At 49.9% G+C, this 17,032-nt stretch overlaps 1 protein-coding gene across 2 annotated transcripts in view; it reads left to right on the forward strand.

Annotated features, from left to right (window-relative positions):
- Positions 1-17,032, forward strand: part of Asic2 (acid sensing ion channel subunit 2) — a 1,067,336-nt gene that overhangs the window by 781,101 nt on the left and 269,203 nt on the right. The window contains exon 1 of one of the 2 annotated variants that reach the window (XM_075991395.1): positions 10,613-12,500. The exons of the other annotated variant lie outside the window; for it this stretch is intronic. Within the exon in view, the coding sequence (XP_075847510.1) occupies positions 11,793-12,500 (708 nt within the window). The 5' untranslated portion in view covers positions 10,613-11,792. Of the gene's footprint in view, positions 1-10,612; positions 12,501-17,032 lie in introns of those variants that run through there. 2 annotated transcript variants of the gene reach the window in all.

The following is a 17,032-nucleotide window of genomic DNA, read 5'->3' on the forward strand; positions in this document are numbered from 1 at the left end:
GTGAAGGTCTTGGTAGACAGATAATGAAGGCAGGCTCAGGAGTTACAAGTCAAGAAGGAACACTCTAGAATATACAAAGGTCAGGGTGAGCATTATCATCCACATCACGATGACTTCTGGGGTCACTTTTACTGGTTGGCACTGGCTTTTACTACAGCACTTGCTAGGGAGAGTGGTCAGGTTGACCAAAAGGTCAGAGGTGTCATGATGTCATAAAATATTCATATTGTCACTTTATAGTGACAATTCTTACCATAATGCGCCTCCACACACATTGGTGGGCTTGGGTTTTGTTTGCCCCCAAATTGAAGGAACTTTATGAAATAGCCTATTTATGACCATCCTTTGTGTTCAGAGTTACGTTTCTGTGTGGCTGTGGGCAGGGTGGGTGTGCTCTCTGATCTCTGGTTATGTTTACTCTGTATTTTTCATATCTGATGCAAATGAAGTATGAGCATCTTCATCGTGGCTCTATAAAATGGCATGGTTTCCTGGTGACATTGTGCCTCTCCATCATTTGTCTGATGACTCTTCTATTGTTGGGTATGGAAACACTAATTGTTTTCTAAGAATAGCCTTGCTTCGAATACCTTCATACTTCAGCATTATTTGGGGGTTTGTTTCCTTGGAGAAACTTCTAGAGTGTGGAATTGCCAGTTCAGAGGCTAGGAGCTTTTTTCATAGCTCCTGTGACTCACCAAGCTTGGCTTTATCCCTTCAAGATTTTCCCGAAAGCTGTTGTGAGTCTAATGTTACGTTAGTGCTGTAGGCTGCGGAGAGACATGGAATGAGTAAGTGTAGGTATGTATGGGCTAACGAAGTGTAAAGGAGAAGGCAAGCCTGAGCGTGGGGAAGAGAGAGGCAGGTGGTGGGAGGGGAGAAGAAGGGAAAGCGGGGGAGGAGATGTGAGGGAAGAAACAAAGGAGCCCAGGGTGAAAGATCAGGATTTGTAGATAGGAATGTTTACTTCGTGCCTCTTGGTGTGTCATGCCATCTGAATGTTGGGAGGTAAAGGATTTTGTGTAGCTGTCTCTAAGGTACTGAGCCCGGCTTGGCACTTAGAGACTTCCCTCAACCTCATCCTAAGGGATAGCCTTCTGTCTTATGAGTTTGCTCTGATGGCATCTCTCCAAAGTTGAAAGAGGAGCACCCCCACAGCCACAGCAGGTCCTCAGAGCCCCATTTCTGTCCCCAGCCAACTCTGCCTTCCCTCCCCTCTGCCCACAGGGGTTTCTGTAGAACTGCATTGCACTGACACCTACTTTGACACATTTCATTCTTGGCACCCAAAATTCCGCCTTCCTAGTCATTACCAACACATGTGAGTCTAAAGTGGGTTGGAATCTGAGCTGTGCCACCTACGTGGCACACTCTGTGTGGCCCTTGGTAACTAACTTCCCTCTCTGGGCTTCATTTCTTTCTCCCCCCAAAATGAGGCATAACTCTGTACTTGGCACTAGCCCAGACTCGGTGATGATTACAGGCAGTGTAGTCTAAGCTGTGCCTGAGTCAACAATAGAGAGACTCAAACCAGAACAATGAAACGTCTCTTAATGTCTTCTTCTGTTGACATGGATATTACCATGGAAGGAGCGCTTGGGAGGCCCCCTCAGAGACACAGAACAGTTTCCAATTGATACCTGGTTGCTACTCTGTTACTTCCCTCCCCTCCTCTTCCTTTCTTCCTTTTGGATAATCACCCTGGTCCATCCTACTGCAGAAAGAGATATTAAATCTCTCCCTCAAGGCCTCCCCTTTGGGTTGACAAGGGGATAAACTAGATGTAGCGGACCCCAAGGCAATGGCTTGGCCAAATCTTTTGTAAATCAAGGAGAGTAAACAAACCATAGGTGGCTGACACACAGGAAAGCCCCAGTGACCATGGAAAGCAGTTTGAATGCAGCTTTTGATGAATCAACCTGGCTTTACATCTCAAAGCCCCAGCAGAGGGTCTGTCTGCAAGACAGATTCAGGACTGGGGAGCTGATGCTCCCCAAAGGAGAGGTGAGAGCCAGGGCAAGATTTTCATGATTAGAAAGAACATGGGGACAGTCAAGGAGCTGTGAATAAAACAGCTAATTGTACCTGGGGTTTTATATTTCATTAAATCCTATTTTAACTGCATGCCTTTTCATCGTGAGTGGGTGGTTACTGCTGGAGAGGGTTATTATGCCTAACTATTTTAACAAGAGTTTTGCTATGTATAGGGGAGTGCAAATCGACTAGGAAAGTGTGCAGGGCTCCATTTCTCTGCTAACTTTATGGCCACAGCCAAGTTTGCAAGAAAAGTCTCAAGTGTGGAAGTTTAGGCATAGAATAAAGTGTTACGCAAGGAAAACTGGGAGGGTAAGACAGATGAATTAGCGCTTAGAAATTACATCAACAAGACACCACGAGAAACTAAAAAACCCACTCGAAATGGGTTCTGGATGTATGGTCTCAGTAAAGCAAATCCAGGCAGGTTAGCCCTCATCATGTCTCTCTGTCTCTCATCCTGTCTACAAGTGTGTACGGTCTGGCCAGAAGTCTCTCTGGTAAGTGGTCTCTCCACAAGCTGGTGGGATAAAATGAAAGTGAGTGGAACCCAGCAGTAGAAAGTAGAGAGTTCTTACATCAATCAAGAGAGACCCCTCCCACAGGCCCTCCCAACAAGCTGTCCTCATGTCTAAAAGAATAGTCGTTGTTACAATTATTGATTAGTAGTTCATGTTAGTACTTCCCTGTTCTTCTTACCCTTGACCCCCACTAAGGCAGAGACATCATCTGAGTGTTTGCATGGAAGTTTCGACCCAAGCCTCCACCCCTGGGAGTGGCCTCAGTCCAAACTCCACCTCTGAGACAGCCCACCAAACGATGACATCTCCCCAGAGATGCTCAAGATCACTCCCACAGGGTATTTAAACTGCCCCCCAGAGAACAAACACATGTTTTCCTGTCTTCTTTCCCAGTCTCCTCTGGGAGGCATGGCACTGGAAGGCCACCTGGGACTGTTGGTATCCATTAAACCTGGGCCTTTTCTAATTTGGTTTGATATGGTCTGATTTGGATTATTGTGTAGGCAGAGAGGCTTATTGGGCCACAAAAAAAAAATCTTTTCATCTGGAGGTCCCACTGAGGGGGCTGTTTTTTTTCTCCAGCCCAGGGTCACATGTTGGGAAAACACCCTTCTCCCCTGCACCTGCTCTCTGCCAGGCTAAGATCAGCTTTGTCTGGGTAAGTTCTGAGTTCCAAATCATTGCCTCTAGAAGCTCAGGGCCTCATACAATTCGGGCTGTCCTGCGAAAGATGTGGTCATGCCAATCTCCCTATCTGACCCGGACAAGGACCTGACTTGTTCCTGTGGGGTTCCTTTATCAGGTGACATCCTGATAGGGAATTTCTCACACCTCTGGTTTTCTTTTCTTTTTTTTTTCTTTTTTTTTGACCAAAGTCTACCACAGTGGACACATTGCACTTGGCTTTGAGTTCCGAGGCCTGTCATGGACTTAAAAAGGTACACTTACAATTCGAGGCGTGATCTCCAAACAGACACCAGCGGCTGGAGTGACGCTTCCACCCAAACGCTGAGCAGATGTGTTTCCAGTGCCAAAGATGGTGCCTGATCCTTCCGATGTTCAATACACGCCCTCTTCCATCATTACTTTTTTTTAGCAAATTACAACCAATGTATTTAGGACCATGTACTGTAGACCAGGCTACTTGGACTCTATCCCAGCCACTGAGGACACATGACTTAACCTTGCCAGTGACTATGAGCTATAAAGATGGTTCTCTGTGAGTCGTGATAGTAACAGATACGTAGTTAGTGTTCAATCGGCGTCAGCTTCATCATCACAAGCATCATAATCACCACCATCGGAGCAAGCCGCTATAACCTACCTCAGTTTCCTCTTCGAAATTCAACTGCTTGCTCATTAAGATCATATTTGGTATTGACATCTTTGACTCTCTACTCTGTCTTACTCACTCTGTATTCTGGTTACAGAAACCTCTAAGCCCCTCTCACCTCTCAGGACACTCAGTGTGTGTGTGTGTGTGTGTGTGTGTAAGAGAGAGAAAGAGGCGAGAGAGGCAGGGGGGGATGAATTACAATTGTCCAAAGAAAACATAACTAGAAAATTAAGTTCTATGCAAACACATCATATAATGTATTTCAGAGCCATAGACATTTTTGCCTGCCTTGCTGTTTGAGGTTAGCCACATGAGAGCTTTTAGCCGTTAACTTATCTGGCAAAGAGTTAAAGGAAACATCTGATAATAAAACGGCCAATTCTGCTTAGCTCCTTGCCATAGAGCCTGCTGTCCTTTGTGGATGGGTGAGCAGAATAATGCAAAATGAGAAATTGGGGGAAAGTCGTGGAAGTTAGAATGGGGTGTCAGAGAAAGGCAACCATAAAACCACTGAAAATTCAGAAGGGGTAAAAAAAAAGTGAAAACAGGAAATGCAATTATTCTGGTCAGTGGTGTCCACTGAACCCAGCTTTTCAGATAAAAAGTGAGGGTCACATGAAGACTGTACCCACATAGGTATATTTATAGAATCCACTAGAAACTGACCGCATCAAATCTTTCTGGAAGGAAATATGAGTGGTTGCAGATGTGGAGAGGCATTATTACAGAGGCTCCCTTTGTCTTTCAGAGCTATGTGGATATAGTTAGTACTCATTTCAAAATGGAGCGTGTGTGCATGTGTGTGTGTGTGTGTGTGTTGCTGGAGATGGAACCCAGGCCCTTACACATGCTAGGGACAGGCTCTATGGGTAAACTGCATCCCAGCATTTCAAAGAGGATTTTAAAAACAGTCGTCTGAGAGAGTGAACAAAGGATGATCATAAGATCAGACCTGCGGTTGGTCCCGCTTTTATCAGTGCCAAGCTGCATGGCTGCTTATAGAAAGCCCCCCCCCCCAACTTTCTAGGCCTCTTCATTTGAAACAAAGGGAAAGAACTCGGTTTTCTATGAAGCTCCAGGTCTCAGCTTTGGGGATTGCAGTGCTGCAGCTAAGCAGCTTCTGACCCTGTGCAGATGGCGACGAAGCCTTTCTGCAGACATGGACCCTCTGTGCTTCCTTCTGGGAGTCACAGGCCCCCATGTCTGATTGATAGGGTAAGATATCAGCTGTGGAGTGCAAGGAAGAGCACAGGAAAAGGGAGCGCCGAGAGCTTAGGTGTGCACACATAGTGACGATGACAGAATGTGATGGAAGGCACAAAGGACGGAGCCACAGCCACAGTGTCAGGCCACGGGGTGAGGGATTAGTAAATGAGTGAGTGTACATACGACGAGCTACAGTCACAGAGAAGTCTTTCTCAGTCTCTTCACACCAGTGAGAGAAACTCCATCGCAACTGTTGGACATTTGCTCAGGTCCTATGATGGTACAGGCACCTCCACGGCTCCAGGAGTTCCAAAGCCACCTTCAGCACAGGATAGGGCAGTGTAAGAACAATGTGATGCTTTGGGCACAGACTGGGGAGCTCAAAAGAGGAGAGAGGTGGAAAGGGGAGGAAAAAAGGAAGGCAGAACCACTGATAGCCACAAGGGAGAAAGTAAGAGAAAGAGCAGGGATGTAGGTTTGCACTGGAACCACAAAACCCTTATCACCCTTTGTCCGTGAGTTCTAATGCTAAAAGCAAAGTGAGCTAATTCTGCAGTATTGTTCTAAAGGAAAACATGTTTTAGGCCAGGACACCAAGAAGCCATTGTCCTACATCTGGGTGGCCATCCATATCACCCCCACAAAATCCAAGATGTAAGAAAGGTATCTCAAAATACCTGGAACAAAGACCAGGGGTAAGAAGGGCAAGACCCAGTGCAAGATTTGTATGCTCACAAGATGAAAGGCTAGAGACTTCAGCATAAGGAGACCAGCACTCAGTACCTCCACCCCCACAGCAGAACTACACAAGAAACAGTCGAAAGAGCCAGGGACACCTCCTGTGGAAAACAAGGCAGGCCAGAGGACATCAGGCAACTGGATGCAAGGGTCCCTTCAGCACTGAAGGACTGTGATTCCATAGAGTAACTGAGGTTCCCATATGAGAGGAAGATCTTACCATTTTGTAAGGCTCTCTGTGAAAGAGGTCCTAGGAATGGGAGAACTTCACAAGAAGGGTTTCACCCAGAGCTCTATGATAGAAGCAGCCTAAAGCAACCGAGAGGGCTCCCATTGGAGGGGGGGGGCAGAGCAAAATGGACTCTGATGCCTGACTGGTAGGGCCTGGGAGTAAACAGGAACACCAGTGAAGCTTGGGAAAGACGAAAGAAGTCACAGATCTGATATTCCATTGTCTTACTGCAAAGAGACACTGTGACCAAGGCAGCTAATGTAATAGAAAGCATTTCATTGAAGTTTGCTTACAGTTTCAGAGATTTAGTCCAATTATCATCATGGTGGGGAGCATGAAAGCACAGTCAGGCCCTGGAGCAGTAGCTGAGAGCTACATCCTGATCTGCAGGCAGAGAGTGGAAGAGACACTGGGCCAGGCTCGGACTTTTGAAACCTCAAAGCCCACCACAGTCATAAAGACGGGTAACTGCTGATGTGGCCTCACACACTTATCTGCCCCAAACTTAGGGGCCAAGGCAGGAGAATGAGAAGTTTAAAGTCAGACTGGACTACCTGGCAAAACCTTCCCCCAAAACAAATAGAAACGAAAATCAATCAAAGTCTTATTTTAAGGCAGAAAGGAACTTATAATTGTGGTGGTGGTTGCAGTCCAGGATGTGGACGGAGTCCTGGGAAGACCCTCCTATCCTGCACAGGACATTACACAGGATGTCAGGTGCCAGGTATGGATATGTAGAAGTTGGACTGATAAGGAAGCAAAAAAAACCCCTTTTCTTAAAAACTGATTATGGGGGTGTTATAGTATTATAGTACTATATTTTTATTTCTTTGTGGAGAGGGTGTGATGGTCAGCTTATATACAATCTTATTCATTTGTTTGTCTGCCCAAGAAAATCCACCAGGATTGAACAGTTAAGACATAGGAGTCATTGTGCGGGAGGAACAAGGGGTTGAGCCCAGCTCTCTGAATGCAAACCCTGTTCTTCTGCTTAGTAGCTGTGTGGCGTCGAGGGAGCCTCTCTGTGGTAAAAGTTCCTCTTCTCTGGAATAGATAAAAATTAATATTTTTCCAAGATTAAACACTTCGAACACTTATGAAACTTATTTTAGTGTAAAACCTTTTAAATTATCCCCCCTTTGGCTTAGGAAGGATGGTGATGGAGATGGTGATTAGAACCCAGTTCAAATCCTACTCCCAGCTTTAGTTCAACAATAGTAGGAGGATGACCAAAATTCCTTCCCTAAAAGACTGGAGGTGGACATGAGGTAAAGTATGTGTTGTTCTATGTTTGGCATGTAATTTTATTTTTAGAAATATTCTTCCTTTCCCGCCTCTATTCCCCTGTATCACTGGGGGGAGTCTCATCAAATGTCTAGACACTGAGATAAGAGGCAGGGTAGTTACTGTCCTCAAAAGGCTCAGAGGCCTCAGGAAAGACCTGGACATACACAATGACACTGTGCTATGATGAGAACCATCACTGGGACAACAGCACAAGGTGTTTGTGTATTGGGATCAAAGCAATAGAAAGACCAGTCAACAGAATACACAAAGGGAGGCATCCCTTGGGAGGCAATGGAATTTGGAGGGAGAATTTTGCTGGGCTGACCAAAGTGCTGAGGAGGGAGGGGCATCTCTGTTACCTAGGGGACATGCTGAACATGCTGTCATCAAGAGAGGCACTATCTTTGCTTGGAGTCACATTCTCTTTTTCCATGCCAAGACCCATGGAGGCCTAAGCAGAATGTCGCCATTGTACATGCTGTCCATGTGGAGGATGGACAGGGGATACAGGGTGAAGGTGACATTTGGTCAACCTACAGTGGCATGTGTACATCTTGAGGAGGAAAGAAAAGCCCCTAACAGCAGGACCAACCAGAATGGCTTTTGACGAAGCAGGGCATTGTGCCACTCCAGAGAAAGGAAGATGGGAGATGTCACACTCTTGTGGTGTCTGCTTCAACAGTAGCTGCATACAGGCTACCACCGTGATCAGAAGAAGTCCCTGAATTCCTGGGCAGGAATCTTGCATCCAAGATGGTGGTATAAGAGCCGGAGTTTTTGTAGGGGCTGTGGAACACAGACGCCTGCAGAACTTCCTCCTAACCACTAGCTAACAGACTCAGAGAAACCAGGAAACCAGATCCAAAACTGACCCCCAGCACTGCCCAGCAGTGACAGTTTCTTCCCCAGGCATACGAAAAGGGCTTCCATGAGCCAGGTGGCAGTGGCTTGTTCCTTTAATCCAGAGGCAGAGGCAGGCAGATCTCTGTGAGTTCCAGGCCATCCTGGTCTACAGAGTGAATTCCAGGGCAGTCAGGGCAAAAATGAGAAATTGTCTCAAAAACAAAACAAAATTAAAATTAATAAATTAAAAGAAAAAGGGCCTTCAGGTGTGTGTAGCTATGTGCTTGGAGTATGAGCATGGACACCTATACACATAGCATGTGTGTTGTCTGCATGTGTACTTGATTGTGAATACATGAGTTATGAGTAATAGATGGTTGTGTATATTTGTATCTTGTGTACATGTGTACACACAGTGTACAATGTGTATTGTACATATGCGCAAGATATATGACATGCATGTTTATGTGCATGTTCCTTATGTGTCACATGTATTTGTGTGGTTGTCTGAACCATGCAGGACTTGTGTATATGTATAGTGTGTGCCTGTGTTTGTGAACATGTGTGCTGTGTATGTACATATGGATGTGTGGCTGAGTGAGAGGGAGGAGCTCAGAGACCCTCTTCTCCAGAGCCTAGGTACAGGAGTTATTCCATGGAAGGGAAGCCTCCAGGCCAGTGGGGATAGCAAAGCCACTCTAGCCCTATGTACCTCCTGCATGGAGATCACAGATCTGGCTGAATAAGCACTAAAGTTGTGAATTCCTCCTCTTCCCAAATATTCCGTCCCCAGGTCTCCTATCCCAGAATTCTGATGCACCACCCACAGGGATATCTGTCTCCTCAGGGTCCTTCATGCATTGTATCTGCTCTCAGAAATGTCTTGAAACTCTTTTTATCCCATAGTAAGGGAAGACAGAGGGCTGACTGTCACCGTGATGTGTAGAGTCCTGCGGATCCTGCATACCCAGGCAGCCAGAGGAGCAGAATCCCAGCCCTATCTCAGGGTCTTGAAAGAGGTCTTGTCTTAGTCAGGGTTTCTGTTGTTGTGACACAACACCATGACCAAAAAAGCAAGTTGGGGAGGAAAGGGGTTTTCAGCTTACACTTCCACCTTGCTGTTAATCACTGAAGGAAGTCAGGACAGGAACTCAAACAGGGCAGGAACCTGGAGGCAGGAGCTGATGGAGAGACCATGGAGGGGTGCTGCTTACTGGCTTGCTTCACACAGCTTGCCCAGCCTGCTTTCTTATAGAACCCAGGACAACCAGCCGAGGGATGGCACCACCCACCACTGGCTGGGTCCTCCCCCATTGACCGCTTATTGAGAAATGTCTTATAGCTGGATCTTGTGGAAGTATTTCCTCAACTGAGGCTCCTTTTTCTTTGATGGCTCTAACTGTGTCAAACTGACACACAGATCCAGCCAGTGCAGACCTCTTGAAACAAGGCTAAAGACGACAAGACCCCATGGGACATCCAGCTAACTACTGCCCAGCTGTGCTGCCTTGGGCAAGCCCTGGCCTCTCTCATCACTTAAAAAATGGAGCCTGTTGTAATCACAAACCTCATTCAGTGCCCCCAAGAAAGTTAAGGCACAATATTTAAAAAGGCAGCATCAAAGGTTTATAAGTGTCCAGGAGTTAGTGGAAGGCTTGGGTGCTTCTGGGAGGGAGAATGGGTGGAAATAATGGAGCCTCTTGTCTAGGAAAGCCGCCCCCTTTACCACCCTTCCCTTCCCTCCACCACCAGGGAGAGAAGGGGCTGGAACACTTGGTAAGTTTCTAGAGGTAAAGAGGAGGAGCTGTCCCTGCCAGAAGTCCTGTAACTCCTCCCAACATCTGAGCACATAGTCCTTTCTAAACACCCATACACATGCAAATCAGAAACTACACCATTCATACCTAACACCAAGGACATGCACATGCAGAACATACAGCCCATCATGGGCACTTTTCCACTTATGACACATCCCAGCAGCCGCAGTACATCACCCGCAGGCAGTCTCACGAATTCAAGAGTTTGGCACAAATGCCCGTTCGCATATAAACAGTTCACATCCTACACAGCTCCAGCACGACACTGCACTCACACTTGCTCACGTGCCCAGGCTGCACAGCCCCTTCTTTCTCTAACCCATCTCACGCCCAGGCGTCCCTCACTTCTTTGCACAAGATTGCACATAAACACAATGTTTTTACTACTTTCCATCTCTTCCACAAGCCGGCACAACCGGCCACATCTGTGCTCTCCCCTTCTCCCCTACAACTCCATCAAGAGGCTTCCCGCTTGGTGTGCAGCGGCCACAGTGGCCAGGAATTAAAATGCAGCAAGGAGGAGCCGGGAGCGTCAGCACCGCCTCTCCAGGAGCGCACAGCGCTCGCTGCGGCCGCCGCCGCCCCGCCCGCCCGGAGCCGTGGGGCCAGCCAGCGCTGTAGCAGGTGCTCAGAGCCCAGCCGCGCCAGCCTCGCGCGGCTGCTGCCCAAGTTCGCCCGGGGCCCGAGGAGGGCCGGGCCATCGATAGAGGAGCGCAGCCGCCGCCGTTATCACTGCCACCGCCATCGTGGACTTGGAGTCTTGTGAGGAGATCGGCCCACGGAGCAGCGAGCTCGGAACAGCAGCGAGTCCGGATTAGCCCCAGGAGGTGTTGCCTGGGCTCCGCAGTTCCCAGCTCCCGGCGCCTGGGGAGGAGAAGAGGCAAGGAGCAGCGCAGCTGAGCTTTTCTGGAGACTGTCCGTACCGAGAGGAGAAACGATAGTTCCCCGGAACCAGCAACCTTGGAGGGGCCCGGCAGCGAGTGGCTTTCCGCAGGACTCCCTGAAAAGCCCCCCGGCCCCAGACCACAGTAGACACCTCACGGGACTCAGGAACTGGACTTGGAGAAGCCTGGGAACGTCTCGGCGGAAGGCAGCCCCGGTAGTCGTAAGAAAGAAGGGTCCTGGAGGAAAGGGAAGGAGGAAGTCGCCAGTCGGCGACCACTCACCCCAGTACACACCCACCCCACCCGCCGAGCCTGGAACCGCGGAGCGCCTCTGGGGGCGCTCGTTCCTTGGCGCCTTCTCTCGCATGTCCCAGCGCCGCTGGGCTATCGGCCAGACTGGTGGGGTCCCCGGGACTGTTCAAACCAGGCATGGTCGTCCAGTGGCCCCTCTGTCGGCATCAGTGTAAAAACTGGGGTTAGTCGGTGCAGGGGGACTCAGCTCAGGGTCCCCCGAGGTCCAGGACGAGGGGAGGACGGCGGGCACAGCGCCCAGGGATTGGAAAGGCGGCTCCCACTGGGGCCCCTCCGGAGGTAGTGCCCGGTGACTCGCATCCTCCTGGAAGACTCGGGGCTAGCAGAGCCTGGGAGGCACTCGGGAGAGGCCAGAGCCAGGGGCGGTGGGCCGGGGCTGTACTCAGTCCCGGGCGAGCGCCCGCGGAGGCGGCGGTGGCAACGCCGGGAGGGCATGCCGCGCCACCGGAGCTCCTGTCGGGCGCAGGCTTCCCTGGCGCAGGCTGCGCGTGGCTGCTGCTACTCCCACTGCTGCTGCGGACTCCCATGGCGGCTCCGCCCGACCGGGGCCGCCGCCGCTGTCGCCAGCCTCGGGCTGAATGAATGAGTCGGAGCGGCGGAGCCCGGCTGCCCGCGACCGCGCTCACCGGCCCGGGACGCTTCCGTATGGCCCGCGAGCAGCCGGCGTCCGCGGCGGTGGCGGCAGCCAGGCAGCCCGGGGGCGACCGGAGTGGCGATCGGGCACTGCAGGGGCCAGGGGTTGCCCGCAGGGGGCGGCCGTCACTGAGTCGCACTAAATTGCACGGGCTGCGGCACATGTGCGCGGGGCGCACGGCGACGGGAGGCTCCTTCCAGCGGCGGGCGCTGTGGGTGCTGGCCTTTTGCACGTCTCTCGGCTTGCTGCTGTCCTGGTCTTCGAACCGTCTGCTCTACTGGCTCAGCTTCCCGTCACACACTCGAGTGCACCGCGAGTGGAGCCGCCAGTTGCCGTTCCCCGCCGTCACCGTGTGCAACAACAACCCGCTGCGCTTCCCGCGCCTCTCCAAGGGGGACCTCTACTACGCGGGCCACTGGCTGGGGCTGCTGCTGCCCAACCGCACGGCGCGCCCGCTGGTCAGCGAGCTGCTGCGGGGCGACGAGCCGCGCCGCCAGTGGTTCCGCAAGCTGGCCGACTTCCGCCTCTTCCTGCCGCCGCGCCACTTCGAGGGCATCAGCGCTGCCTTCATGGACCGCCTGGGCCACCAGCTGGAGGACATGCTGCTCTCCTGCAAGTATCGGGGCGAGCTCTGTGGCCCGCACAACTTCTCCTCAGTGAGTTGCCCTCCGCGCAAACCCGCCCTTTCTGACCCCGCGCTTCCCAGGAGTCCTGAGGCTCTTAGTTGGGCCCCTAGGGACTGGACACCAGGCCCCTGTGAGTGTCACCGTTTCCTGACTGGGTGTCACAGCTCCTCAGTGCCCAGGCAGAACGGCTCTTGAGTCCCTTGAGTCTTCAGGTGTTGGGAACTTGAGCTTAGCTCTGTCTAGGAAGTCACCTCAATACTTAATACTGTTGGGTCCAGCGTCAGCCCCCGAACTTGTCCCTCTATTATCTATGGCTCCCGCTCTGAATAGGGTTCATGGGTCTCAAAGCTATTGCTCTCTGTCTGGGCTTTAGAGTTGTCTTAAATGGAGGCTTGTTGTCTGTGAGGAGAACAAATACAAAACCTTTCAAAAATAGGCTAACAGGAGAATCCCGCAGAGTTCTTAAGACAGCTTAAGATCCCAAGCAGTTTATGGTTTCAGAGTTCCACACAAAATGCAGGAGGAAACTCCCAGAAGGTTAACGAACACCAAAGTTGTGGCCCCTCTTTGAGGAAGCGGCACCGGTCTGCTGATTTGGAGAAACGCTGTAGAGGAGCTCACCAAAATTGTGGACCCCTTGGAGGCAGTGGCATCCTTCTGCTGATTTGGGGACTCCGCACCCACCCCATCCCACTCCCCGCCACCCCTGTAAGGTATTAGTGTGACTCTTCCTGGTTGGAGGAATAGCCTGAAGCTGGGAAAGTTGGGGGGGGGGGGTCACGAGTGCAAACAGCCAGGGCCAAGAGAAGCTGTGCTAAGGATTTGTGAGCCATTTGCTGCGCAGCTTCCCCCACACTGTGGGTCTGGAGACCGCAGATGTCAGGCAGAAGGTAGCTGCCTTGTGCAGTCTGTCTCAGAAGAGCTCCGGTGCCAGGCCCCAGCGTGGTGCGAGCCCGTCCAGCATTTTCTGTGTAAATGCGCCTCAGGTGGGCTCCGGCTTTTCTACCCGTGCAGGGAAGGTTGTTGTGCGTTCGTGGGCAGAACTGGCAGAATGCGCTCACCTGATGGTTTCGTTGCTGACAAAGCTTTTTCCGGGATGGCAGAGTTGCCACGGTTTCAACAGGTGTTGGATTGATGCCAGTTCGCGGAGGTCTCTGATTGGCTATTCTAGTTATTTCTTGTCTGAGATGCCACCCTCAGCTTCAGTCTTACTCTGTTGATTTTTGCTATCTGAATATAGAGTAAATCTGAATTATTCCTCTCTATCACATTCCATGTTTGGGGGGGGGGAGGGCTTTTCAGCTGCCCTTCAGACTGTCTCCCACTTGAGACTCGCTGCCTTAGCAAGCAGGGAATGCTGTTAACATATGCTTCTACAAGGCTTCTTCCAGAACCTTAAGCATAGTCCATAGAGGCCAACGAATTTGGGCAGCAACTCCTGTGGTCAGTTATTTTTTTGACTGACCACTGGTGAACAACTTCTAGTGCTAGACTGAAGTTCAAGGTTACATCTAAGTATCAGCTCTAAGTTGCCTGACATACAGCCTCTTCAATGCAATTCTGCATTGGACAATGGGTTTTCAAAGCATATTGAATTGCTATCTGACGCCAGGACTCCCTTCCAATATCACAGCAGACCTGAGCTAGCAATGGCTTTCATTCCTATATTTAAAATGAGGAGTGAACTGCGAAGAGCAGTCTCATGCTGGAAATCAGCAAGTTCAAAGTCTAACTTAGCATGAAGTCACGGGAAACCCTTCCTCTCTGCTCCTGGGCCTAGCTCCTATTGGAAAAACCTGAGTAAGAATCTTGTCTCCTACCCTGACCACCTCCCCACAAGTCCCATGCCTTCTCAAAGCTAGGAGAAGGGAAGAGGAGCCTTCCCAGGTGGCTCAGGTAGATACAGTCTAACCTAACTCTGCATGCTGAAGACACACCACCTGGCTTCAGCCTCCATGGCAGGCATGGGCACCAGTTGTGTGGGGCAGGAAGTAAGGAGCTGAGGACAGCAGGGTCCTTCCCCAGGAGCATACTGTTTCTCCCAATCAGAATTTGTCGCCACACCCACTGAAGGGAAAGTACTAACTTCCATCCCCAAAGGCTTGTGCCCTAGGGATTCAAAGTGACCCTGGTGGACTGTGATTTGGGTTCTGACCTGGAAGTTTCTAGCCCTATAAGAAGGCATGATGTAGGTTGTTTTTCCACCTGTAGACTTCAGAAGCTACTTCAGAGGAGTTCGTGACACTGAGCACATCCATCGGGAAGGTTTTCCTCTAACTGCCTTTGCCATCCTTGGTGGAGTAGCCCAGTAAAGCAGAAGCTGAGGGCAGGAATTTTTGGGTCACGTACATGGCTGCTCATATTCTGAGTCTATGAGTGTGTGTATGTGTGTGTGAGAGAGAGAGAAGGAAAGAGAGAGAAATAGAGAGAGAGAGAGAGAGAGAGAGAGAGAGAGAGAGAGAGAGAGATTTCTTTGGCTCGGAGCCTTTCCACCCCACTAAGCACCACCAAAATAATAATAAATATTATTAATAATAATTAATAAATATTAATAATAATAATTAATAATAGCAACAGCCAGCTTTCTTCCCATTCGTCTCTACTTCCCTGTGCATGTCACTGTACCTAAGTCTGTGCTTGCCTCCTCCTTCAGACAAGGGAAGGAATTGTCTAGTTCTACCGCTGTCTCCAGCTCCCAGCACAGAACCTGACACTTAGCAGATGCCCAGGAGAAGCTTGGGAAATGAGTGTCTGCAGGATCGTCTGTCTTCTTGGGTCTAGGCTGGCTCCTTCTAGCATTGCCGGTGGGTACCTGGCAGCCTGTGGTGTGAGGAGCAGGCCGTTAAGCAGTTACCAGGCACTCAGGATTCCCAGGTTGTCAGATAATAGATAGAGCAACAAGTGAAGGGTGGGGCTTTTACAGGAGGTGGTCTGGCAGTGTGCCAGCTGTCTCTCCTTAGTCCCGCGGTCTGCAAACAAACACCAATGGGAGAGAAATTTATTGCCCAGGGCAGTCCGTTGGGTTCATTCTCCAGGCCCATTCTAGGCATGTTCACTGATGGCCCTGGATTTGTTAAACTGGGCAAGGTTTCATCACTCAGCAGTCAGGCAGAGCAGTGCCCGCTTCTGAAAGCCTGTGTTGTTTCCCTGGCATCGGCCATGAACCTCGGCTCTGCACACGCTGGCTCCACTGTAGCTCCTGGCAGTGGAGACAGAAGTCTGGGCAGGAAGCAGAGCTGTGAGGGAGAGCTCTGAGAACCCTGGGGCTTAAAGAGGAAGAGACAGGCCAATGCAGGGCAGGCTCTACTTCAAGAACACAGGGCCATTGCCCTCTCTGGGAAACAGCATGCTTCAGGGGAAAGTATCAAGCAGACCTGGCCTTGGACTTTAGGTCTGTCCCTTCCTAGCAGTGTTCCCTGGGCAGACACTTTGCTTCTGAGCCTCCAGTAATAAGTTCTCCTTCTCAGATATAGGAGGGATATGTGTGTGTGTGTGTGTGTGTGTGTGTGTGTATGTACAGTGACTGAATTGTGCCTGGATGGCAGTGGATGCTCAATATTCAGGAGACATTGTTACAATATAGAGAAAGAGTTAGGCACTGTGTACTGTTACCTGGTGGTAAGAGTTACTAAGTATTATCACCATAATTATAATATCTTACCATGACTGCTTAACTGAGGGAGTTGGGTATGCTCATTCTTAGCTTAGTCATCGAATCAACTAGTACCTATTATATGTCAACTCTGTGCCAAGGTCTTTTCTAGACATTGGAGATAGAGAATTAAGTAAGGCTTGGTAAATGCCCTTCAGAAACCTGCAGAGATGCATGAATTAGGATGAAGAGCGTTCAGTGTGGACTCCGAAGTATCCATATCAGATTGGTGACCTCTGATGGCTTCCTGGAAGAGGTGACATTTGAGATGAATCTTGAAGACTAAGCAGGAGAGCAAAAGACAAAGAGAATCATGCACAGACAAGAGAGTGCAGGAGGGAGCACAAAGGTGTGAGATTAAGCAGGTGCCTTCTGGGCCCTGGGACCAGTTCAAGGTAGCTGGGGGTGAGGTGGTCCTTGAAAGGTCCCAAGGAAATAGTGTGATTGTGATTGGTACCTGGGGGCCCAGCTAAAGTTTTGAAATTTGCAGTAAAATTCTGACGTGTTTTTCATTTGGCTGTTAACGCCGTTGTACCTGTGTCCCGGTACCTACCTTCTGCCCTCATTTCTAAGTCCACTGGGGCTATTTCCATTCATACCCACCTCCATATTATCCCCCTTTCTGTAGGAGCTAACCTTTAGTTCAGTTTTGGACCATTCGTACATGCTATAAGCCAAGGAAACAACATTTAGTTTTTTTAGCACATTTTGCCACATCAAGCCAACGGTCTGTTATGAGCCAGCAATAGGAAACAAGAAGTGATTTCAGTAACATATTGTTTGAAATCAGCAAATTCTGTTGAAATGCTGCTAGGCCAGGCAGTCTAGTGGCTGTGAGGATAGATAGCTTTAGGGAGGGAGTCGAGAAAAAAAATACTTCTGTCTTTATAGAAAGAGGAATAAATGAGCT

The sequence above is a fragment of the Microtus pennsylvanicus genome, chromosome 11, assembly GCF_037038515.1.
Source record: "Microtus pennsylvanicus isolate mMicPen1 chromosome 11, mMicPen1.hap1, whole genome shotgun sequence".
NCBI classification, from domain to species: Eukaryota; Metazoa; Chordata; class Mammalia; order Rodentia; family Cricetidae; genus Microtus; species Microtus pennsylvanicus.